The following is a 27,921-nucleotide window of genomic DNA, read 5'->3' on the forward strand; positions in this document are numbered from 1 at the left end:
ACACAAAATGGTTGCACCCAAGGGCGTTGTCTCAAACGGCACATGGAGGAAAATATCCAGAGGATTGGATAAAATCGATGTTGTACTTGAAAATGCATCAAAAATTTTGGAAACGGGTGATAAAAGCAAGTATAAGGATGCAGATGTTTACAATGAAATAATAAGATGGAGAGCAGTTCTGAGATCATCCGATATGCTTACCAACAAAGAAGAAGAAGGTGTAATCAAAAATATTTTCTCTGAACCAATACCATTCGAGTTGGATGATATAACAGTAACCGTGGAAGAAAAGATGAAAGAATACTGGACAGAAGCTGCGTCAGGTACACCATTGCAAAACATAAGACACCAAAGATTGTTGGTGCAGTATGATTCGGATGAAGACAGTGAATAAATACAAATGTATCTTGCATGAAAACTAGACAAAATATACAACAAAATTTTATAGCTGTTTATGTTGTTTTCTAAGGGTTTATAATCTCTTTTTTAGTAAAGATTTTGGTCTTGGTAAAGACATCGGGTTGTGTGGTGGACAGTAATATTTCACAGTGCTGTCAAACTTTCCTTCGTCTTTTTCATTAATGACTAAACCAATGCAGTATGCATGAACCCAGTAGTCACACTTACGTTTGGCACAATTAACCCACAATGAGTTATACTCATTATCGGTTCGACTACCATATATAGTGAGGCATTTCTGGCATACATCTGTTCATTTTTTTCGGGTCATTCTTTTTTTTTCTTCTGGATGATGGAGTACTTGTGGTCGGAGCTGATGTAGGATCCATATTAGCAACACTTGAACAGGGAGAAGTAATAGCGGAAGATAGTGAAGTTATTGTTGTGCTTGATGAATTTGAATTGCAACGACTGAACATTTCTTGGTTCGTTGACCATCAGCGTGTAACAGGAGGGGTTACATTATGGCGTATTTTAACCAAAACATCGTCATCAGTGACTGTCTTCAATTCCTTCATCTTCCGCTGAAACCCTTTGCTGTGATTATATCGGGCATTCGCACGTGCTTTTCCAGACTCCAGATACTTTGTACCTAAAAGTTCATAGAGGACAATGTTAAATAAACAATATAAATTGGTTACAGAATCCAATTTGTCTTCCTTACCTCTTTTTTTTAGCTGCGACATACTTCTTTTTTTTATTAGCCTCTAAATTTACTTTGTTATCATTCTCATCATATACCTCAATATCTTCTACATCAGACATATTTTTAGCTCTAAAATGTGAGTATGGTATGACTTCAAATAGATAGAATACACTAGCTTGAACACAGGTTCAGAGGACAATTACTGTAATGACAATCCAAAATATATATTCGATAGAATGAAAGAGACATGGAATTGTTATAAGCATTATATATTTATTAAGCATGCATCAAAGCATGACATATTCAATGTATATAATTTGCATCTTTTCAAAATGAACATAACATGAATGTACATAAATACATATGATAAATAAGTTCAAAATGGACAAGAATCACTTGTGTTTTCTACAATAACTCTCTCTGTACACCCATCATAGTTTTTGGTAAAGTTATGAAGCTCCCTGACAACGTAGTCAGTTTTCCCCTCCACAACATCTAAAACGTAGATACTGGGTATTATGACACCTCCACCACGTCAATCATATCCACCACATTCACTCTTTTCAAATTTCTGATCCGGTGGAGGCTTCTTGCTTGGTATGGGATCACCCACTGATTTGCTAAAAAATAAAACAAAAAGTTCACATATATCTACGAACAAATGTAGAGAGCAGATGTGTATACTTACCATGTAATGCTCTTCGTATAGGGAAGCAAATCGTGAAACACCTTCCCCAAATTCGCAGGCAGCTGTCCAACGAGCAAGCCTGCTATGTGCTTAACTTTTTGTGTAGAAGAACCCCTCTTTGCTGGTCTTGTTATCGATTCGTGTAACGAAACGGGAATGGCACTCAAGTTAGGCATCCACACACCCATAGCATACTTGTTGACTCGTTCTCTACTGGCTTCACTAACATATCTATGTCTTGATGTGGTCGTATTCGATGTACATGATAACCTTTGATAGTGCTCTCAATCACCTTCACTTTCATTTTGGCTAAAAGAAAGAAAATATACTGCAAGGAGGCTATGATTTTTAAAAATATCAACCAAGGGGGAAGTCGTTTCCGCCTGATCGCACTGGTTAACGTCCACTTCGCACTGGATAGAAAGTTGATATTTTGAGGAACATGACGAAATAAACTTGTTTTGGGGCGCGGGCTTGTCTTCTGTGGCGCGCAAACAGAAAAAACGCCAAAATCCCTCATTTGCGGGGTATCATCGCTCAATTGAGGGATCCCTCGAACACGGGTTGAGCCTAACTGTCTATTGCACACTCAGGTCCTCTAGGCCTAGTACCAAATGAATTCTTTCCTCTAAAATCGCTTGTCACAAGGTTAACTAAGGTTGATGTATTAGAGAGTCTCTTGAATGGTCATCCAAACAAAGCATTAGTGCGGTTTATTGTATCAGGTTTTCGATATGGATTCAAACTTGGTTTTCAGGACAATTAGTTGAAATCATGCATAAGTAACAACAAATTTTCCATGGAGTATGAACCCAAAGTTTATGAGGCGATTTTGAAAGAGCTGAATAGGGGACATACGGTGGGTCCATTTGCTTCACCACCATTTAAATTGCATTGTTCTCCCCTGGGTGCTGTACCAAAAAAGGATGGAACTGTGCGAGTGGTATTAGACCTTTCTTCACCACATGGACATTCAGTTAACGATGGCATTACCAAAGAGGACTATTCGGTCTCCTACTCATCATTTGATGATGCGGTTGAAATGGTTAAAAGGTTGGGTAGAAATTGTTATACATGGCTAAGTTGGACATAAAGCATGTTTTAAGACTGTGCCCTGTGCATCCTAGTGATTGGTACCTATTAGGTTATAAGTGGAAGGGAAGATACTTTTTTGACGTAGTTCTTCCTTTTGGTGGGCGTTCCTCTCCTTTCATTTTTAACAACTTTGCTGATGTTCTAGAGTGGATATTATTGTGGATTTATTTTGTCAAAAAATCTCTTACATTATTTAGATGATTTCATCACAGCTGCCCTGTGTAAAAATATATGTCAGGCTATAGTAAAGTTGATTAAGGACGTTTTTCACTTGCTATCTTCACTTACTTACTATCTTCACTTCGTAAATGGTTAGGGAAGAAGAAATGCACAAAGAGAGAACTGTTATCTCTCATAGGGTCGTTGTCTTTTGCTTGCAAGGTTGTGAAATGTGGTCGAATGTTCTTACGACGTCTTATTGATCTCTCCACTACAGTTCGTTCCTTGCACCATCATATATCTATTACATCAGAATCTCGCAAGGATATTCAATGGTGGTGTGAGTTTCTCCCCACTTGGAATGACATCGCTATTATCCACACTGAAACGTTAGACTCATCTTCAATAAATCTTTTTACTGATGCTTCTGGAGTAGGCATGGGAGGATTTTTTTCTGGTGCATGGTTTTCAGTTGCCTTAAACCTTACTCATAAGTATAGTATCACCTTCATTGAGTTATTGGCCATAATTGTAGCAGTTTTTTCTTGGGGCAAGGTGTTAGTGTTGATCATTATGCTTATTATTTGTTTCTTTATAGTGTAGTATTATAACTGGTGGGTGTAATAAATATATGTGTACATTGTTTCACTATCTATGGTTATTATCAATTTTACATGGTAGCAAAGGGTAGTTGAAGAATTTAAAGATGAGTGGCTATAAAAACCCACCGGTGTTCAATAGCAAAGACAAACCATATGACAGATATTGTGAAGAGTTACATGCTTGGTGCATTGTTACAGATTTAGATAAAAAGAAACGGGGAGTTGCAGAAGCATTGTCTTTTCCGGAAGATGATCCAAGTGGTGTTAGAGACAAAGTGTTTAATGAACTGAAACTGGAATGTATTAATGCCGATGATGGCGTAGAGAAACTTATTGATTATTTGGATAAACTTTTTAAAAAAGATGAAGTGAGGTATACGAACGTTATACCATATTTGATAGATACGTACGTGAAGCTAACCAGAAAGTTGAGACTTTTGTTTTGGAATTTGAAAAAAGGTATAACCGAATAATGCAAAAAGATATGAAATTGCCTTCCTCAGTCTTAGCATTTAAACTACTTGATGCTTCAAAACTTTCTCACAAGGAGAGACAACTGGTGTTAACAGGTGTTGATTACTCAAAGAAAGAACAGTTATTTGATCAAATGAAAACTGCTCTCAGAAAGTTCTATGGACAACAAGCTATCCCATCTGAGAGTGATGTTTCTGGCATTGCGTTAGAACCCAGGGGAGCCTCAGCTTCAGAAGAGATACTTTACAATCGTCCAAATAAATATCAACATAACCAATTCAGCAGACCACAGAGAATTTTTAGACATGGTGAAAATGAACATTTTCAATCTAGAAACACTGACACTAAAACAAACCCATTGGGTTTCAATGGTAAACCTACGAAATGCAAAAGTTGTGAGTCTATTTTGCATTTTATGAGAGATTGTCCTCACAGACGGTCCATGAACTCTGGGGAGCATATCACATTATTTACTGGATCAAATGAAAGTGAGTTGTGTTTACTTACTAGTGAAGCAAGAAATTCAGCTGTTCTTGATTCAGGCTGCACATCTACGGTTGCAGGCAGGCATAGGATGGACTATTACCTAGAAACGTTAGATGCTAGAGAATCTAATCTAGTCCAGCACTGTGATAGTTCAACAGTCTTTAAATTTGGTGGAGGAGAAACAAAGAAATCCAGAGGTAGTGTAACCTTCCCATGCGAGATTGCTGGAAAAAGCATTTTCATCAAAACGTATGTGATTGATAGTAAAATCCCATTATTATTGAGCAAAACTGCAATGAAGAATGCCAAAATCAAATTAGACCTTGAAAATGACCAAGCTGAAATTTGGGGCAAAACAGTAGACCTTGATAGTACCTCATCAGGACATTATTGTATTCCGCTTGACAAGGAAGAAATACCAATTTCTGATTGCCTTTATACCTTGGAAGCTGATGTATCCAGAACAGAGAAAAAGAAAACGCTTGTCAAACTACACAAGCAATTTGCCCACCCTTCACAAGCTAAATTGAAAGCCTTACTGAGTGATGTGAATGTTTGGGATGATGATTATCAGTCTATATTAGATAATGTTTATGCCTCTTGTGAGATATGTCAAAGATTCAGCAAAACACCACCACGACCAGCACTTTGTTTACCTTTGGCAAATCAATTTAATGTAGCTATGGATTTAAAAAAGTGGAACAAGGACGTAAACATTCTATATTTGCTTGATCTCTTCAGCCGATTTACCACTGCAAGAATCATGAAAGATAATATACCATCCACTATCATAGATAATGTTATGCAAATGTGGATTGGTTCTGGATTTGGAGCCCCACAGAAGTTCTTGGCAGATAATGGTGGCGAATTTGCCAATGAAGATTATAGAAACATGTGTGGAAACTTAAACATTCAAGTCCTTAACACAGCTGCTGAAAGCCCGTGGCAAAATGAAATTTGTGAGAGAAACCATGCTGTTGTCGACAGATGTCTGGAAAAGATACTGGCAGACAATCCAACTGTGTCTTTGGAAACGGCTCTAGTGTGGGCAATAAATGCAAAGAACTGCCTGCAAATGTGAAACGGATTTTCTTCCTATCAACTTGTATTTGGACAAAATCCTAATCTTCCCAACGTGATGACAGATTTGCCGCCAGCTCTTGAAGGTACAACAATGAACCGAGTGTTTGCAAAGCATATCAACACTTTGCATGCTGTTAGAAGAGCATACATAGAAGCTGAGTCATCATCAAAAATCAGATGTGCCTTAAAACATAAAATTAAGGTAAATTGTACTCAATTTGACAGAGGTTGTAAAGTCTTTTGCAAGAGAGACGAATCCAACAAATGGAAACGACCTGGCACTGTAATAGGTCAAGATGGAAAAATTGTCTTTGTGCGACATGGAAATGTTTATGTTAGGGTATCAACCAACAGACTGATTAAAGTTGGGTATGAATTTCAAGAGCCAACAGAATCAGATCCTGGCCCTGAAATAAAAGTTACCTCAGGTGAGGTGAATTGCATTCATGAATCTTCAGACGAAGAAAGCACTTATCAAAGACAGCCTGCCGATGCTGCTATACACGACGGAGTACAACTTGACGATGCCACCTTGAACCAAAACATGACTGACAACGATACGGGTATGCCAAAGAAAAATGATGAAATTCGCTACAAGCAACCAGGTGACAACATTTGGAGAGAGGCAACGATAATCAGCAGAGCTGGCAAAGCAACTGGGAAGTATTCTTCCTGGTACAATGTAAAACACCCAGATGAAGAAAATCCCATTTGTATAGATTTTCAGAGTATTGACAAATGGGAAAAGGTAGAAAAGGGAAGAACTGAGGAGGTAAACATTGTCTTAGTGCCACAACAACGCCATTGTGACAAAGATGTTATCACTGCCAAGGAACAAGAGATTAAGAACTGGAAGGATTTTGAGGTTTTTGAAGAAGTGAGAAATTCAGGGCAAAACACAATTTCTACTACATGGGTAATTACAGAGAAGAAAACTGGTTCAGAAAATTTTGTAAAAGCCAGACTCGTTGCAAGAGGCTTTGAAGAGGAGCAAATTTTACAAGTTGACTCGCCTACTGCCTTGAAAAGCACCCTGAGAATTCTGATAGCAATCTCTAGTATAAAAGAGTGGCAATGCCAAACCACAGATATCAAAGCTGCTTTTCTTCAGGGATGCGATATCCAGAGAAATGTATTTTTGCAGCCACCAATTGAAGCAGATGACCAAGGCAACCTTTGGAAACTTAAAAAGGTTGTGTATGGATTAAATGATGCTGCGCGACACTGGTTTTTTACTGTGAAAAAAGAAATTGAAAAGCTTGAATGTGTACAATCCAAGTTCGATCCAGCTATGTTCTATTGGAAACGTGAGGATATTCTAGAAGGGCTTTTTGTTATCCATGTCGACGATTTTATTCACTCTGGAACAACATCTTTTGAGAAAGAGGTTGTTTATAAATTAAGAGATGTCTTTCGAATTGGGAAAATTGAGGAAAATTATTTTAAATATGTTGACTTAAACATACAGCATAATAATGGTAACATAGAAGCGTCCCAGAATGATTTTATTGACTCAATGCAACTTATACCTCTATCTCCAAAACGTTAAGCAAATAAGTTTGAGAAACTTAATTCCACTGAAATTGCCAGTTTACGGAGTTTGATTGGTCAAGCAAATTGGGTGGCCAGTCAGACCAGGCCTGATGTTAGTTTTGATGTTTTGCACTTTAGCATGTGTATCAACCAGAGTCCAGAAGTAAGACATCTCATTGAAGCTAACAAATTGGTAAAGAAAATTAAGTCTGATCAGTTTAAACTGATATATCCAAAAATGAATGTCAACCAGGAGCTTCGATTAGTCGTATTCACAGATGCTTCCCTTGCAAATTTGCCAGATGGTGCATCTAGTGCAGGTGCACATATCATTTTATTAGTTGGAGAAAATAATGATTGTTGTATACTAAATTGGTCATCAAACAAAATTAAAAGGGTAGTGTTAGTACCACAGCTGCAGAAAGTTTAGCACTATCAGATGGGTTGGACGATGCACTGTACCTATCTGAATTACTGGCGGAATTGCTAAGAAAAGACGTAAAGAAAATGACAATAAATGCCAAGATTGATAATAAAAATCTACATTCACTTATATTTTCAACGAAAGTAATAAGTGAAAAACGACTGCGTATTGATATTGCAGCAATAAAAGAGATGTTAATTCGTAAAGAAATCAGTACAGTGGAATGGATACCCACCGAAAGACAATTGGCTGATTGTCTGACAAAACATGGTGCTAGTTGTCAGAGTTTACAAAATATTCTGTCGATTGGAAAACTTGATGTGTGACATTATAAAATTGACTATTATCAAAGTGTTTCATTTTATTTCATTGTGCACACAGGTTGTGTACCTTCTTTTTGTTGCAGACATTTCAAACACTATGGACGTTCTACGAACTACAAGAATAAAGGAGGCGTGTGTTATAGTGTTGATCATTATGTTTATTATTTGTTTCTTTATAGTGTAGTATTATAACTGGTGGGTGTAATAAATATATGTGTACATCGTTTCACTATCTATGGTTATTATCAATTTTACACAAGGCATGGAAAAACAAGCAATTATTGTTATACACGATAATTTGGCTATTGTTCATGTGTGGTCCTCTGGGTCGTGTCGTTGTCCAAACATCATGCATCTTGTCTGTTTTTTATTTTTCTACACAGCAGAACACAATATAAACCTCCTGGTACGCCACATTAAAGGCCAGCACAATACTTATGCAGATCTTTTGTCTCAATTGCAGGTACAACACTTCAAACGTCTATGCCCAGAAGCCGAAGCATATCCAACACCAATCCCTTCATCGATACTACAACTCTTCAAAGAGATTTAAGTCATTATTTAAACTCCTCCATTTCAACAAACACCAGGGCAACATATCGGTCAGGATATCTCTCGTTTAAAATATTTTGTGAAGCTACATCCGTACCTACCTTTCCCCTGACAGAATTATCACTTCAACTGTTTGCGACATATTTGGCAAAACACGTCAAATTTGCTACTATTAAAGTCTATCTTTGCAGTGTTCAGTACGAGAGTGTAGTATGTGGCTTTAAGACAACGTTTTGACAGAATGGTCTACTCGCATAGCAGAGTTAAATGGACTGACAAAAATCTGGGACATTAAGTCTGCTTTGAGCTGAGCTTAACTTGTATGCTATTAGGTTATTACAATCCTCTAACATATACAAATTTCGAGTTTAAACACCTGCAAGGATACTATAAACGTTGTACTATCGTTTGTATATTTTCAATAAGACAGCAGTTTTTTAGTGGAAGATATTTATTTATGATTACGTGTTGTGTTATATCATAGTATGTAGCTAATGTCGTACTTTAGAAGACCACATATAGGTCAACTCTTGGTTTTTTAATTTGGGGAAATTTGGGGCTGCTGGGCTTCATTCGTCACCCGGGTTAGGTGCAGATGTCCATTTTGTTGACAGTGATAGAGTTAATTAGGTATTTTGTAAGTATAGAGCGTGTCATTTCATGTCAATCTGTTATAACGAGACAAACGTTTAATTGTCATTAACTGTCATGTACTGTCAAAAGTCGGTTGTCAAAATGTCAAAAGAAGCCAGTGGCCATATGGTGCAGAAAAAAGAAGCCTGTGGGCCAATCGTTACGATAAAAACCTCACCATAATAGACATGTAGTTTCAAGAGTCCATTGTCAAAATGTCTAAAAGAAGCCAGTGCCATATGGTGCAGCAAAAAAAAGCCCGTGTGCCAACTGTTACGATAAACACTCAACATAGTAAGACATGTGTCAAGTGTCACGAGTCCGTTGTTAAAATGTCTAAAAGAAGCCAGTGGCCATATGGTGCAGTAAAAAAAAGCCTGTGCGCCAACTGTTACGATAAACACTTACCATAATAGACATCAAGTCCGTTGTCTAAGGCATGTAGTGCCAATTGTCTTGTCTGTTACAATGTCAGTAATTTGTCAATTGTCCTGTTACAATGTCAGTAATTTGTCAATTGTCTTGTCTGTTACAATGTCAGTAATTTGTCCATTGTCTTGTCTGTTACAATGTCAGTAATTTATTTCAGTACTTTATTTCTAACAAGCCCTAGCACCTCAACCCATACCCCAAATATAACTGCAAACTACCTACCACTACTTTATGTTGTTTTCACTTTTGAACCATACCAATTAATCTCATATCATTCCTTTCTAAACGGTCAAGATCTTCCTGCTTCACTGCCCATGTCTTACTACCATACAACATAACACTTCTTACATAGGCCTCATACAACCTACCTTTTACCTCAATTGACCAGACTATTCTAGTCAACAAAGGAAGTAACTCTCTGAACTTTTTCTAAGCAAAACCTATCCTGCAAGTAACACTACTTCCAACACACCCTTCACTGCACAGCATATCACCTAAATAATAGAAGTTCTCAACCATCTCTAACGAGCCACTGTTGTACATCATTTAAGCTGGAAATACTTCATTCTCTATAATCTCACCTTTGCAACGCTTGCATACAAACTGAATGTCAGCTCTTAACCTTCACCAATACTACTGCACTTCTTATGTACCCAATGCTTGCAAGTCTGACAAAAAATTGAGTTACTACCAACCCCTTTCCTGCAAACTCCACAAGGCCACTTTCCAACTACAAGGTCACACTTGGCTGCAATGCTACTAATCATGACTTTAGACTTAGCTGTGTTCACCCTTAGCCCTTTCTCTTCTTGTCCTTTCGTCCACTTCTCAAACTTTTCAACTAATTCTTCCATTGACTCTGCTATGAGAACCAAATCATCTGCGTACAGTAACTCCCATGGACAACCTGTTCTGAACTCCATCGACAGCGCTTCTAAGACTAGAACAAACAACAAAGGACTAAGTACAGAACCCTGATGTCCACCAACATTTACACTAAATTCATCACTAAGTGAATCGTTAATCCTGACACGACTTCTAGCATTGCTGTACATAGACTGTACCATCGTAACTAGCCACTCATCCACACCTAATTTTCTCATACCCCACCAAATAACTTTACGTGGCACTCTATCAAAAGCTTTCTCTAAATCTACAAAGGCAAAATAGAGATTCTTTCTCTTTCCTAAATACTTTTTCTGAAGCTGTCTGAGTAAAAATATTGCATCTGTAGTGCCACGCCCTGATACAAAACCAAACTGCATCTTATTTAGAGTAACCATAAATAATTTTCTTGATGCTGCGCTTTCACCAAATTTTACTTACCTTGCTGGACTAAATTCTTATAGAATGTTTTGCAATCAATTTCGGTTTTCGATGTTCCCGCTAGTTGAATTAAGACTTCATTTGTATGTCACCTTTATGTCCGCTCGTGTTAAATACTCTACAATCAAATGTACTTGTGTGGTATACAGTACCAAAGCTTAGTTTCCGGCTTCAGAGAAAAAATTTCAGACATGGGTATACTATTTTATGTGTTGAGGGGAATTCGGCGAACAGAAAATACCATTACACGACAGAGAGCACCCATCACACCATCCCACTTACAGGAAATGTTAACTTTTATTTATAAATCCAGATTTACACCTTCTGATAAAGCTATGTGGAAATGCCTAGTTTGGTTTGCATATTTTGGCCTTATAAGAGTATCAGAGTATGTTTGCCCATCAAAAACAACATTTGATTCAAAAATTCACCTATCCCCATCTGATTTTTGCCTCTCTTTATGTAATGGTACCCTTACCATGACAATTTTCGGAAAACATTTAAAATTCGTTTTGGTCGAATTGGAGGTAGCATGTGCCCAGTGGCAGCGTTTCCCGGGATCTTATGTACAGGGGTACCCATTGTGGTCCCTGGTTTGTCCTATCCACTGGAAAAATTCATCACAAATAAATTGGTTTATGCTTTTTTAAAAATTAGTGTTACAGACAGCCTTGACCTCAATACACATAGTTTTAGAATTGGTGGGGCGTCGGCAGCAGCGTCCTGTGGTATACCAGATTCCGCAATTAAGATTATTGGAAGATGGTCCAGTGATTGTTACCGTCGATATATACATCTCCCAGACAGAGTTCTTAAGAATTGGTGTTCAAATATGGCTAACCTAAAAGACGTGCCCAAGTTGTGGGATATACGTTTTGTATAACATTTATAACAATTATTAACATTGCGTAGTTGTGTTGCTCTTTATGCGTATATTGTTGTGGATTATATGGAAACATAGTTTTCTCAGATTTTCCTGTGTTATGCCTGTGCCAATTTGAGGACAATTTGGGTATGCCAGGCTTCCTAAGTCAGCTAAATTTGGACAGATACAGGTGTGTGGCCTGTTGATTATATCATTACTTGATATTATAACTGTATGCTATTATTAATTTGTAATATTATTATTATTTATATTGAAGAATAGAAGAGAATAATGAGATGTGAGGGAGTAATGCCGCTGGAGACATTCACAATTGCAGTGCAGCCAAGATGTACATGTCATTGTGAGTGTGTCATACCACTAAAGTGCATTATGCTGAAGAGAATAATGAGATATGCCGTGGTAGACATTTAAGCTTGTCGTACCATTGAAGTGGATATGTACAGTACAGTCTGAATGTAATCTACCGCGTACACGCTAATATCACACCTTTGCGTAGAGGACAGCATCGTTTGTCTTTTGTTATAATTAAATCCCTTGAGCGTTTTGCGAGTTTATATTTGCGAGTTAAAAAACAATGCGCTCACGAAGAAATATCAGAGCAATTATATTTGTTCTAATAGCGAGATGCATTGTGTAAATGTATTAGCGTGAAGTAATAAAATAATAAAAATCTTTCGCGAAGTTTTATAATACATTGCGCGAAAATTTATTGTTGATTTAATTACTTGAACAAATTCCAGCCAAATTTAATCTAAGAAACATACGAGAAGCATTGATTACAACTATTAAATGCCGCTTTTCGTTTTTAAACTTTTGAAAAGCGACACAAAAAACATTTCTATCGCCGCTTTTCGTTTTTAAACTTTTAAAAAGCGATCTAAAAAAACATTTCTATCGCCGCTTTTCGTTTTTAAACTTTTGAAAAGCGACATAAAAAACATTTCTATCGCCGCTTTTCGTTTTTAAACTTTTAAAAAGCGATCTAAAAAAACATTTCTATCGCCGCTTTTCGTTTTTAAACTTTTAAAAAGCGATCTAAAAAAACATTTCTATCGTCGCTTTTCGTTTTTAAACTTTTAAAAAGCGATCTAAAAAAATATTTATATCGCCACTATTCGTTTTTAAACTTTTAAAAAGCGATCTTAAAAACATTTCTATTGCCGCTTTTCGTTAATAAACTTTTAAAATGCAATCTAAAAAAACATTTCTATCGCCGCTTTTCGTTTTTAAACTTTTAAAAAGCGATCTAAAAAAACATTTCTATCGCCGCTTTTCGTTTATAAACTTTTTATAATGCGATCTAAAAACATTTCTATCGCCGCTTTTCGTTTTTAAACTTTTAAAATGCGATCTAAAAAAACATTTTTATCGCCGCTTTATAAACTTTTAAAATGCGATCTAAAAAAAACACTTAATTACTGCAATTAAAATTTTCAAAAGAGTTCGCGCAAAATAGATGGCTAAAATTGATCTTGCAACCTATTGTGATTAAACAATTGATCGCGTGGGGTCATTGTTTATCAGCGAGGCAATTATTTTCTTAAAAAAACAAAAGCTATTGTTGAGTTTCGCGTCCGCAGTAGATTACATTCAGACTGTACTGTAATGCCATGGGGGACACTCAAGATTGTTGTTCCATTGAAGTGATTATGATGAAATGATGATGAAATGATGATGAAATGCTGTGGTAAACATTCAAGCTTGTCGTACCATTAAAGTGCATTATGACAAAGAGAATCATGAGATATGCCGTGGGAGACATTCAAGCTTGTCGTACCATTGAAGTGCATTATGATGAAATGCCGTGGGAGACACTCACAATGGAGTGCGGCCTAGATTACATGTCATTGTGAGTGGGTCATACTATTGAAGTGCATTATGATGAAGAGAAGAACGAGAACGGAGTGCAGCCAAGATGTACATGTCATTGTGAGTGTCTCATACCATTTAAGTGCATATGCTGGGGTTATTACTGTTTTTGTATCTGCACATGTATCTGTCCTGCCTGTTATTGTTTAATCTTATTGCCTGGCATCCCAATCCATGCCCCAAATATACAATTGCGTTCCAATGCGAAGGATGTTGTATAAATTTATTTCATAATACAATGTTCTCTACTATTATGATGTGTTTTTACTGAGGAACCTGGACAATTAATATCTGGCTAGAGGATGAAAAGCTGGGTTTCTTTCAGGATAAATTATAGCCTATATAATTATAATATATATAAATTATATTTATATAATTTATTATAAAATCAGCCAAAATTCTTATTTATTTTCAAAAAAACACTTTTTTTAACAATTAAAAAAGTATGAAAGCTTTTCGTAACATCGCTATATAATCAAGTGAAAAGCTTCGTATATTTTTAATTAATTATTTTTGAGTATAGAATATAAACTTTTTGGAGGCGTAAGAAAGAAGACGTTTGTTGGCTATCTAGCTAATTTAGCCAACATGAAAGTTACCAGAAATACGCACTTAATGTCAAAAAGATACATAATTTTTGTCACACTACCACTATCAACAATACCCTCTATATACTTTTATCCACTACGATTCTTTAATATGGCAGTTGAAAATTATAAAACCAACATTTGTTGATAAATAATGTCAGAACAGCTAATAAACAACTTGGCGTTCTAAACTTTATCTAAACTAACCTCGTTTTCATGCAATGTTTTGATTTTTCGCCACCACGGCGAAACATGAAAAGGCAATATTGAAAGAGGTCTAATAAATGTTTTTTGACTTGTTGTTAAATCCTACTGCATCCTACAGATTTTTGTAAATTTATTTGCACCCAACTGCACTGTCTATCATAAAATAATTATTGTTAAAGGGAACCCGAGGTATATAATGATGTTGGACTTATATTATAGAGCTTAAAAAGTTAGCTATAATAAGTCTTTTTAAATTTTTTAAAAAGCTCTTTTTGTTCTCAAGATATTCACATTTAAAGAATTTTAGATTTAATTATGCTGCATGAATTATGAAGTCATATTTCAGTAATAGCAAATTTGGACATTTTCTTTCATCAGTAATTTTAGACCTGTTAAGGGGTGTGCATTCAAACTTTATCAATGTATAGATATTTTTAAGGTTAATTGATTAACATAAATTTTTTTACCAAAATGACATTCGCTTGCTCGTCCCAGGCCTCTTATTTTTTTGCTGACGAACTCATAACTTGGGATCTGCATGTTGGTTTGCAATCAAATTTTGTGGGTAAGCTTGTATAAGCCCTATATGTTTACTCACAAAATTTGATTGCAAACCAACATGCAGATCCCAAGTTATGAGTTCGTCAGCAAAAAATTAAGAGGCCTGGGACGAGCAAGCGAGTGTCATTTTGGCAAAAAAATTATGTTAATCAATTAACCTTTATAATATCTATGCATTGATAAAGTTTGAATGCACACCCCTTAACAGGTCTAAAATTACTGATGAAAGAAAATGTCCAAATTTGCTATTACTGAAATATGACTTCATAATTCATGCAGCATAATTAAATCTAAAATTCTTTAAATGTGAATATCTTGAGAACAAAAAGAGCTTTTTAAAAAATTTAAAAAGACTTGTTATAGCTAACTTTTTAAGCTCTATAATATAAGCCCAACATCATTTTCTACCTCGGGTTCCCTTTAAGAATCTGTTTTTTTTACAATATTTTTAGAGGTTTCATAAAAGATGAATGCTCTTCTTGCTAGCAAAGGGACAAAAAAGTTTATCAGAAGATTGGGGAAATCTCAGCCTACCACATTTAAAACTTTAATAGCTACAGCAGGTGCATATGGTGCATATAAAGTATTTCAATATGGATATTCTAAAGTTAACCTACGTCAAAGTGATACTAAACGTAATGCAAACAAACTAGAACTTGAGGAGTCAGTATCAAAGGAAATCTCTGGAAAGTCAAAAGTAAACAAAGAATACTTTGAAAAATTATGTAAACTTTTACATATTATTTTGCCAAGTGTTTGGACTAAAGAATTTGCTCTGTTGTCAGCACATACTATGACTTTGATATGCAGGGCTTTTTTATCAATTTATGTTGCCTCATTGGATGGTCGAATGGCTAAGTGTATTGTAGAGAAGAACCTTGCAAAGTTCATTTATCTGTTAATTCAGTGGATTGGCATTGCTGTACCTGCTACTTTTGTGAATTCAGTTTTAAAGTATCTTGAGGGCAAATTATCATTAGCATTTAGAACTCGCTTAGTCCAGTATGCCCATCAACTATATTTTGGGAAGCAAACATACTACAAAGTTGGCAATCTTGATTCTCGACTCGCTGCTCCAGATGAATCATTAACTGAAGATTTGCGTCTGTTTTGTGACTCTGTCTCACATCTTTATTCACATATGACAAAGCCAATACTCGACTTAATACTTGTATGTTTTACATTAAATGTATTAGCGAAGAAACGTGGACAGTCATGGGTCCAACCACTTTCCATTGGAACACTAGTTACTGTGACAACTGGTCATATTTTAAGACATTTTTCTCCAAAGTTTGGCAAGCTAGTATCTGAAGAATCTGCTCGGAGAGGACAACTTCGGACTGTACATTCAAGAATTATAACTAATTCAGAAGAAATAGCTTTTTATGGTGGTCACAAGGTAGGGGAATTATTATTATTATTATTATTTAACGAATGTTTATACAGGATTTGCATGTCAGTATATAAAACACTGTTATAAATATGCGTCCTGAATTGTATAAATATGCGTCCTGAATGATTGAGTTATTAACCCTTTCTGTCTGAGAAAGTCATTCATTTTTAAAAAAAACAATAATTCACAAGTTTCTCTGTATGGACCCTGAAACCACTTGATTTTTTAGGAAATTCAGTGTACTTTCAGAAAAACCAATCTAGAGTGTCCAAAAGTCACTAGGTTTTAAGATATATACCACCTGTATGCATTAGTATATGCTATAGAAATTTTATTTTAAAATATAGAAATTAAATTAATATAAAAGTTTTTGAATTTCGTATTAAATTTTTATCACTCTTAAATTAAATTTGTATGAGAAAAAGAGTCGTACAAAAAAATTGTATATAAAATTCGTACAAAAATTCGTCTCGATAAGTTTTAAAATATTTTTTTTAAGGTTATAAATATATAAGATTTAAAAAAGGAGTACACACTTAATGGAATTGTGGCTTTGTTAAGGCCTTCTACGATCGCATTTTAATTCGCTTAGAACAAAATACGGCATTTTTTAAGCTTTAGATGATCACGTTTTCATAATTATCTAAGAAAATACAGAGTTGTTTTAATTTATAAGATCAAGTTTTCATATGACATTAAAAATTCGTATGACAATTTCCATGGCTAATTAATTTATAATTTGTAATAAAACTCATAACATTTCAAAAAAATTTGTATTGAAATTGTGTAACATTTGTATGCGATTTTAAATTCAAAAGTTTATAGTGAGGGAGGGTAATTATTACGCCATATCACAAAACTTTGTTTTTCTGCCTAGCTCAATCGACTTAAATTTTCGTTGTTATGATTTCCTAAAGGCTATGGTACCATCTTTAAAAGTAAAAAAGAATGGTTAGTTCCCAACTGACTCATTCCGCACTTTATTGAGCGTAACAATTAGCTGCGAAATTTTTTAATTATTACGCCTTTCAGGAAAATTATTACGCTGTAAAATTACGCTATATACCAACAACTGCAGCGTACATGAATAATACAACTAAGCTCTGAAAAGGAAATAATAACTTTCTTATAAATAATTTACATCAATAACCTTTTGCAACGGGTACTAACAGGTTGTATATCGCAGAAGTCGCCTATGACATGCTTCGAAAATGCTTGTCACAGGCGTGACATGAAGCAAAACTATACAGGAGACTCAATATTTAGAGTCTTCACAGAACATCTCTCCTCACAAAACCAAGGGCAGGGCTGACTTATTGCCTGGAAGAAAGAACTTCGGGACTTCTTTTTAATACGATATACAATTATTATTACGAATTGAACAGCACCACAGTATTTCTGTAGCCTGAATAATTTTAGTTAGTGAAAGACTGTAGGTTAAAAGAACACAAGTATTCAGAAGATTTTATCTACTGATTGTTTACATCTAAAAAGTAAAAAACGTGTTTTCCAATGTGAGCAAGTTAATAAAGCACACTGAAATAAGTTTAACCATACAACTTGGCCTAATTAAATTGTCTAGGTCACTTAGTAACTTGGATTGAAGCTTGACATTGGAGTGTAAAACTTTCCCTAATCATTATCGCTTTCAGTGTCATTGAATGGTATGTTGACTTGCTATTGGAACAAAGTATGCTAACATTGTCCATTATAAATTCACAATTACATAAAATCATGTGATTCCCCATTGGACGATTTAGTCAATGTTCTCTGCAGTATATTAAATGATGGCTTGTCTGGCCGACATAGCACGCATTACATTGTGGACACTTAACTTAATAAACAATACCACTTTCTAGAATTTTACCATTACTTTATCTCTATAACAAAGATCATTTACTCGCATCTTCTTCTTAATCCTTCTCCCTATCAGTTTTTTCACAAGCATTTTTAGTTTCCATGATAACGTTACAGCTGCATATGGATACCAATTCCTTAATATTTTGACAGTGTATGAGTGTTTTTTTGGTACTATTCAGATATCTGTACAGTGTTGTAACATTAGTATAAAATATGTTCAAAAATACATGCTAATTTGTGACATTTTCCTTCCTTTTATTTGGCTTACAAATTTAAATATTTTTTGTCTGAAAGCCAAAGAAAGACAAGCATAATCGCAACATGTGTGTCCACAAGCGGGTTAGTTATATGACTGATGTCATGTGCGCACCGTTATGTAACTTATAACAAAAAGCTTTAAGAATAAAATGATTACCTGAATCCATGTTGCAACAGTCAGACTTAAAAGTAAAAAGGCCCTACTCAAACTCATTTAATGTTTCAGCAAAAGTCTTAGGCCGAAAAAATCACTCGTATTACGTCTACTGTCCAAGCTGCGTGAGGGACGATTTGCAAAAAAATCTACATAAAGAGAACAGAAAGAAGTATTTGGTTTATAAAGGACCCTAAAAAGACACTAAATTCTTCGTTAAACCGCTGAAAATATGCATGTCATTCTGTGTGATTTTATTATTTTGACCCTTTTCAAGATTACAGTTCTGATGTTAGACGATTCAAGGAAAGTATTGTATTGCACTTTTAATAAAATATTTAAGATTTCGGATTACATCCGAGATCTTATTAAAACAGGCGGTCTTTTTCTTCTTCTTCTTCTTCTTCTTCGACCGATTTTTTAACTGATTGCCGTAACGTCACAACTTTTAAAGTCCGACCTGGCCCCGCGTCCTAGCTCTTCCGTACCTATCTTAGTATTCGGAAAGTTGGGAAAGAATGAAAACTGCGTTACGAATTTAATCACAAATATTGTTATGGACTGGTGTTTTAATATTATTTAATTTGCTATGCTAGATACTCCTTTAAATTTTCATTCAGTTATGCTTTTAGCGGATTTTGTTTAACTAAACCAAGCCCTAGGGGTTAAGCTACGAGTCGTTTCTTTTGAGGGAACAAGTTGGCCATATTAATTATACTCCAGCTTGTTCACCAATCTGTAAAGCGAAGTGTTTTGAAGTGAAGAGAAATATTTGGTTGGGTTAGTATAGTTATTTAACTGCCTAAATTTCAGTTCTATCAACGTTTAAGATATTTTGTTCATTGGGTCTATGTTTTCCCATGTTAAAATGAAAATATCATCACGTTTGCTAACCATGCATAAATCTAACAAACCAATTTTAAGATTTTAGCTACAAACGTAGATTTCAAGGCAGTATCCTGCTGGAACCTAGCTTTATTTATTCTTATTATTTTAAAGCTTGGTATATTATTATTTAATTTTTTGCTGGGGTTTTAGCTCTTTAGCTACCTCTGGCTGGAAAGTAGAAGTAGCTAAATGCAGTTTGGCTAGCTACAACAAAATTCTTAATCAATATTTCTTATGACAAATGCAGTTAGTAGGTAGCAACACCTTTTACTACTGTCATGAAAACTTACTGTGGAAAATAAAATTGGTGGAGAATTTGTTTTAACGACAGGCTGTTTCCCGTGTTTTTATTTAAACTGAAGTTCCAATAAAGTTTTTTTGGAAAGGGTATTACGCCTATACACTTGTGCAACACCGTTTACCTTTAATAAATGCTCAGCCCATTTTTAGTATCAGATTGTTTCCTGTTGTTTTGATAAAATTAAAGATGTGATAAGTTTTTTACTTATAGTATTATTACACCTAAACAGTTTACCTGTACTAAGCACTAAGTCCAATGTTAACGACAGGCTGTTTCCTGTGTTTCTGAAGTTACGATAAAGTTTTTTTTGAAAAAGGGTGTTATACCTATATACATGAGCAACATTGTTTGTCTGTACTAAGCACTTAGCCAAGAGTAATATTTATTTTTGAACTTTCAGCAGGAACATTCTCCAAAAAAAAAGGCTTGCTATGACATGGTAGCAAGAAGTTGCAAACTGTGTTTTTATTTCAGCTAAAGTTGTGGAAAGTTATTTTTTGAATATCACACCGAAAACACCATAATATTGTGCGCCTATTTTTTGAAAAATATATTACACTGAAAACACCATAATGTACTGCGCCTTGGTCAATTTACAACATACTATACTAAAGCGCCCCACCTAAATGTGTGGTACATTTTACGGTTTTTATTAATTGCTTCTCCGGGCGTTGAACGCCAGGTAACACAGTTGCTTGTGGCTTAACCTGGTGTTTCGATGGCGGTCCCTGACTAGTCTAAATATTAATGCCAGGAATCACATTTTGGATTTAGTCTATTTTGTTAGTTCTAAACCAATGAACGTAGTCATAACCTTTTTGTTACTTTCGCCAACTTCTATTTATTTTTTTGTTTTTAAAATTAGTAGGGTCCAACTTTTTGGTCAAATCTTAGATATCTTAAATTTCATAACATTTCATAACAGTCTTGTTGCAGGTATATATAATAAAACATTTCAGAAATATCGCTACACCACAAACAATAATATTTAATAAGTTTATATGCTAAAACGTCTTCCTTTCTTTCTTACGAATGTTAAGTATAGCACAGTATTGTTAAGTATTAATTTTCACAGATTACTTTTGGTACATTCAGAGAGAACTTAATTCTAATATAATTGAAAATTTTTAAAGATCTACGATAAGTTGCGTCACAGTAATGTATTGTTGAGAAAACATATTTCATAGAGAAGGGGGTGACCAACAAAAAAGGTGTAAGTGCAGTTATACACTAGAAATGTTTAAAGATATACTAATAACATTGAAATAATTTCAAAACCAGGTCGAAATAAATTAAAAATTAAAACCTTAAAAAATCCAAGCAATTTGTTTGGTTGGCAACTGGCAAATGGTGTGTTAATAGGATTGGATCCTACTCTTTCGCCTGGTCGCTGCGACCAGAAGAAATGTTTCCACAAGCATCTGATTCTGAAGTCTGATTTACTTGCATTTTTTTACCGCTTTGGGCTATTTAACATATGACTCTCGCTTTGCCCGCTAACAGTAACACATTAGTTTGTTCTAGCCTGTATCTCATGCACAGCATGAAACAATTTGCAAGTTAATACCATGGGATAATACCTGTTTGTTTGAAATGACAGAACAAGATTGTAGAAGTTCTATACAAAACAGGCTACTGGCGACCTGGAACGGTATATATAGGAAACAAAATTGCACACGAAAAAGAATCCGAAATCTTTTAGCCTGCAAGGGCTTTTCATTATTTAAATGGAATGTCAAAATTTTTGTATATAAAAAATTTTTCTTTGTAGAATTTGTGGTAGTATGTAGTGATGTGAGCCAGATGTTTTAAAGTTTTAAAGACGTCACTGCATTGCAAATAGAATTTTTTAATAGGCAGTCTGATTTACATTTTTAGAAATGGAGAATAAAAGCCACATTATTCTTTTCTGACAAAACCGTTTTGTATCCCTTTGTTCAGTTTGATATTTTAGACACTGGAATTAACTTTTTTTATGTTGACAGAATGATTTGCTATTTTGTTGAACTAACTTGATTTGTGTTTTTATATTCACAATTAAAATCTTTGTTTCTTTTTTTGGTAGTAAAAGTTATAGTTTACATATTTTTTAGTACCAAACATGATTTAATCTAAGCCTATTTGGGTTATTATATACAAGACCAAGACTGGTAGTGGCATATAAAAAATCCTAACAAACTGAAAGTATTTTTTTCCAATAAATGTGCCTTATTATATAATAGATACTTGTTCCATTCTGTATTGTAAGCCTAATTTGTTCACTAATATGGATGTTTTTGAGTACAAGAAAACTTGAGTATGAGTTGCTTGAGTTGGTAGTTGCTATCAGCATCAACAGCGAGTTGTTCAATTTTCGCACTGCTGATAATCTAAAAAAATAGCCAACAAACTCGCATTTGCAGCGGTTTATCAGGGAACAGATATAAGAGCTTCATTCAGCAAACATTCCCCCAACCTTAATTTTTGTATCGTCAGTTGCATATTTGACTTATTTCACAATGAAAGGGGAGTTTCAGTAAAAAAATAATTTAAAACTGTTATTATCGCGTTAAAAATCTTTATTTACACCTATACACCATCTTTGGTACTAGCGAACTATTAAACGTCACATTGTACAGAAAGTTTAAGAGCTCCACAACTCGTTTTATATTTTGTGTACCTCTCACGCTTTATTTGTTGATAAAATGTCATAAAATACTTGGGAAGATAATAGCTTCGATATTTCATATTAGGATATTTAAAAAAAAACGTTGCAAACAATGTAGTTTTTTTTATTAATTTACTATCAGGGCTATTCTTCATTCTATGTACTTCTTGAGAATAGACTTACGAAGCTGATGGACTAATCAGTGTGAATATCGATAACGAACGTTTCACAAGAATCGTTTAAAATCTTTTTCTTTATTTACTTTCCTTATAGAAAAAAGTTCAACTTTTTCTTATTGGCCTTTTTTTTGAAGCTTTCTGCTTCGTTACTTTTTTTTTAACTCACAAGTTTATTTATCTTCTCATGGCTTAATAATTCTGTTCCCCAGCACATGTGTTTTCTGATTAGAATAAAAATAATTGATGCAATGTTTATTAATCCTCCGCAGTAAAGTTTTTAAAATATGTAAATGAAAGATCGAATGACGATGCCAAAATCATAGGTTGACTCTAACGAGGGTAGAAGTATTATATAATTATAAATGTTGAAAGCAGAAATTTCTGACCTTGAAAAAAAAGAAGTGAAACTTTTAAATAATTATGAACGACTTAGTTTTCTAGACCGACTTAACCTTTTATGCTCATATTAATTTTTCATTTTCAGTTCCCACTTAGAGCAACATTTTTTATAAAGTCAATTTTTGGGACAGGTAGTGGTTGGTTAATAGTAAACATAATAGCAGGCTGAACAATGATAGATGTAGATTAAGGGTAAGAGTTGCTTTTTGCTGTTTTATTTGTGGTACTCACTTGATAGAGGCGAAGAGAAACTAACTTTTATTTATTTTTATTAAGCAAATGTTTAGCAAATAGAAACAATGTTTGGGGTAAAGTGCAAGAAATTGTTTATAAAAAACAGTGTAGTGCTCTATTTTTTATTTTTTTTGTTTGAACAAAATGTCTGCTTTATAACTGATCTATGATTTGACCAGTTGGTTTAATTATACTGGGCATTGTTTTTAATTGGTTATTTGAAAATGTAACTTCTAATGACAGAACTCAGCATTTTTAGAGTTACTACTATTTGCATCTTAATTTTAGTTTGTTCACTGTGTTATATTTTGCAGGTATCCTTCTGACTTCTTATGTCTCTAATGCAAGGTGGGTATGTTTTGTTTTACAGAAATTTAATATCTTCCACACCCAAAGTGATGGGTGACAAACTGGATGGACTTTGATGATTTTTATAGTGTCTGAGTAACCAAAAAGCTGGATAAACGAGGCTGAAAATGAGAACGCATTAGTTATAAATTAGTTATAAATTCGTTGTCCTGTATTTACTAATTTTGATAAAACTGGATATTCATTGTTTTTTATCAACAATGTAGCTAGTTAACTAGCTATGTCCAAAAAGAATCCAGACAGAAGGTCGCTGAATTTGGTTATTTTAACAGATAAATTTGAAATTGCGGTTGTTTCTGTCCTATAAAATGTTTTTTTATCAATAAATGTATTGTAGTTAGATATATAATCATTTGTAATGCTTCTTGAAACTTGTTTTTTTTTCGTGCTTGTTTACATATCAAGCTAAGTTTCTTGACAACGAGCAATATCACTCTGTACCAGCCTGTCATCAAGAGATCTAAGCCAATCAGAATACCTTAAAACCTGTATTGCTCGCTTGCAAAATCCAAAAGGTTAACAAAAGATAGTATTTGGCTTAGATAGTATTTGACTTTTATTTAAATTTACATATGAGTACTTTAAGTACAGCAGGTTTTCACAGGCAAAAACCCGTAAAAAAAACTTTGGTCAACTCTCCACATAAAGTAAAATAAATTTTTCCAAGATCATCAATTCATTAAGAGGATCCTAAGGTAGATAAAAATTTTTAACAAGTCTTTTAAAAGCTCTTTTCCTTCTCAAATATTCAAATTTAAAAAAATTTAGAGTTATAGAAGTTAGAATTATACTGCAGACATTGTTGTCATGTTTAAGGTGCAAATTTTAAAGATTTCTTGTCAGTAATTTGGAAACTTCTAAGGTCCAAAATTATTGATATGAATTACTGGTTTAGATTACTAGTTACTGGTCCCGAATACTAGTTTATTATTTGAATTTGAATTGCTTATTCTTGATATGAATTCAAACTTTATCAGTATATGAAGGCTAAATGGTTTAACATATATGTTCAACGTAAAATTTACTTTGCCTGATGATGTTAGAAGGACCTCCCAAAAGGTTGCCTACTAAACTATATCATGTTCAAAAAATGTTAAACTTTCCGCAATAATATAAATACTGAACATACAAACAGGAATAATAATATCTTCAATATTATATGTGACCCTCTCTGGAAAAATTGATGGCTTCTATTTTTAATTCATATTTTTAAAACAATAGAATTCTGTAATTTTGTATTTTGGAAAATACAAATTTTTTAATTAAAAAATACGTTTTTTTTAAAAAATTCGTTTCGTATTTTTAAAAATATGGAATTCCTAATTTTGAAAATCTAAAATACATATTTTTAAAATATGCTGCATATGTAAAATACAAAGACATAAAATTAAGTTATGTCTGGTTAAAAAAAAAGTACCTCAAACACAGCAATAATATTTATTTCAAGATGGTAATACTTAACATTTGGTCAAACATCCCAATAGTATTTTTTTAAATCATGTGCTAGTCATGTGTTTCAAGTTTTTTTTATCCATTTTTTAATACTTACTGTTACAAACTATATGTGTAACACTTCGAGGCAACAGGAAATAAAAGCGTTCAAATTTTCTAAGTAAGTGCACAAGCAAAATATTTCAATATTAGTATTTTCTTAGGATATTTTAACTTTATCTGTAATTTGTTCTTACATTCTTATAAAAGAGCTTGTCTTTTATAGTCTAATAATCATTTTCAAACATTCTTTTAAATGTGTGGCTTAATAGAATTAAAGCAACACTGGAAACAACATTGTTAATGTGTTGTTCCTATTGTTAATAAACTGTTGATAAAGCTTGCATCGAGCAAGGTAAATTATGTTTGTCGTGACACCCGCCCATTATTAATTATTAGCATAAAGAAACTTAATGTCGCAGTACTACGTTCTAAATTAAAAGGAACGTATCTCCTAGAAGTTCAAATAAAGGTCCCTATGAGGCTTAATTACCGCCGTAATTTGTTATAAAATGTAAGAAAACGTCCCTACGAAGCCTAAATATTGCCATAATTTGTTATAAAATGATAAAAATACAACAAAAATACAAAATACGGTTTTCGTATTTTCAAAAACACGTATTTCAAGATATGAATAATGAAGTTGTTGATTTTCTTAGAGAACATCACCTATGTTCAACATCATTTTTTACCTTTGTATAAATTTACAGGTTATGATTGTGACAAAAAATTTCCAATTTTCCCATTTACAAAAGTTTCTATCAATATTATTTGTTCCTTTCCACTGCAGGTAGAACAAACCATGTTGGATAAATGCTATAAATCGCTTGCTCAACAAATCAATATTATTTTACGGCAAAAACTTTGGTATGTAATGCTGGAGCAATTTTTAATGAAGTATGTGTGGAGTGCATCTGGTATGATCATGGTGTCCCTTCCCATCATGCTTGGAAAAGGTACAAATTTAATATTTTTGCAAATTAAGATGTTCTTTGCAAACCATAGGGAAGAAAAACCTACAATATCAGTAATATTTACTAACCATAAAATTACCTTTGCAATGTATTGATAACTGTGTATTTTACTGATACTTCCCATGTTAGTATCGATACCTCATTTTTATTTACTGCTATTACCAATACATTTACATCTGCATTACCGATATATTATTTTCGATACTTACCAATAAAATATTACCGATACCGTTACCAATACAATATATATTATCAATATCACCTTTCGTAGTAGGTATATCAATACAACATTTAATTGATCAAATGCAAAATCTTATCTTTTACATAGATTTTAATCAACGCTATCACACGTGAATGAAACTTGTTGTTAATATAGCTAATCGTACCATTGCATTGTGGGGTTAATAGTTCAAGCTAAAACTTGTTCTGATATTGAAATAGAAAAATTTTTCTGTGAAAGTAGTACAAAAAATAGAAAGGAAATACTGTAGTGTGTAGAAATTTCTGGTTTCCACCAGTGTCTAAAATGTATGAAATGAGAAATCCAAAAGTTCCGTAAAGAGTTTCTTAATTTTTTAAAATATCGGGTGGTATTAGTCCCTAGTTACTTGTAAGAGAACTATTTCTTAGTCTGATGTGTTTACAGCAATACTATTTTATAAGACAATTTTGTCTCCAACAACAATTTTGGTAAGAAAATGTGCATACTTTTTTATTATTCTGGCCTTTTTTATTTTGAATGGTACATCCTTGTCTTGTGTTCTTACAAAACAATTAGGAAGTAACATATTTATAAACATTGCATTGAGTTCACATAAATTTTTAATCACTTAGGTACTTTAATATTATTAACCTTTTATTCCCTGGTGAGTGATTATTATTTCAACAATATTGTTTTTGTTTACTGGAGACTGTCAGAACACTGATGTTTAAACTTACCTCAATCACAAGGATTTATTATTAGAATTAGCAACTTCCTGAATAAGCTAATTTTTTTCCTTTTAAAAGAGATAATTATGGATGTCGTCAAGGTGTCATTTCTTGTCTTATCCTTTGTTCCTACTCTTTCTCATCAAATTTTATACAAAACTTTAGAACATTGACACTGTGAAACTTCTTGTTTTTTTCTTTAATATGTGTGGATACTAAGTAATGGAGATCTTAGAATGTTGAATCCCAGAAGCAAATTTTCTGATAAATTTCCTTACATGCTGCTAGTAGGCTTTTTCGCAGTAAATCAATGTTGGTGCAAGAAGGTGTTACTTCTTGTGAAAACCAGACTAAAAGAGAAATAAACTCACACTGATACGATCTGTATCGTATCAGTGTATCGTATCGTCTAAAAATAAAATAGATCACCAAGCATAATAAAAAACAGTGTTTGAGAAAGACACAATATCCAAACCACAAAGGCTTATTTTTTTAAGGCTTGAGAAGACCCATCCAAAAATTTCCTCAAACATTTTATCCAATATTGGAGTATATCTATGTTGGATAGATTTGAAAGATTTTAAAATTTTTGACAAATGAGAAAGTAGAAAAAATTGTATTGGATGATGTTGATCAAACTCTTTATGCTACTGTTGATAAAGCTTGCATCGAGCAAGGTAAATTATGTTTGTCGTGACACCCGCCCATTATTAATTATTAGTAAACATAACGTCAGAATACTCCTTTTGTTCAAATAAAAGTTGAGTATTGTGTATGATATGAAAATAGATTTTTCTTGCGCCAAACTTTGTATTGCGT

General features: G+C 33.8%; 1 protein-coding gene across 3 annotated transcripts in view; it reads left to right on the plus strand.

Annotated features, from left to right (window-relative positions):
• The window catches only part of LOC130626150 (ATP-binding cassette sub-family D member 1-like), a 131,103-nt gene that overhangs the window by 47,644 nt on the left and 55,538 nt on the right, over positions 1–27,921 (plus strand). Inside the window, exons 1-3 of one of the 3 annotated variants that reach the window (XR_008981813.1) lie at positions 13,246–13,730; positions 15,478–16,424; positions 25,989–26,154. Coding sequence is in view for 2 of the 3 variants with exons in the window: in XM_057441256.1 (XP_057297239.1) it covers positions 15,492–16,424; positions 25,989–26,154 (1,099 nt within the window). In the remaining variant the exon portion in view is untranslated. Of the gene's footprint in view, positions 1–13,245; positions 13,731–15,477; positions 16,425–25,988; positions 26,155–27,921 lie in introns of those variants that run through there. The other 2 variants (XM_057441255.1, XM_057441256.1) reach the window with 2 other exon arrangements.

This window comes from Hydractinia symbiolongicarpus, chromosome 14, assembly GCF_029227915.1.
Source record: "Hydractinia symbiolongicarpus strain clone_291-10 chromosome 14, HSymV2.1, whole genome shotgun sequence".
NCBI classification, from domain to species: Eukaryota; Metazoa; Cnidaria; class Hydrozoa; order Anthoathecata; family Hydractiniidae; genus Hydractinia; species Hydractinia symbiolongicarpus.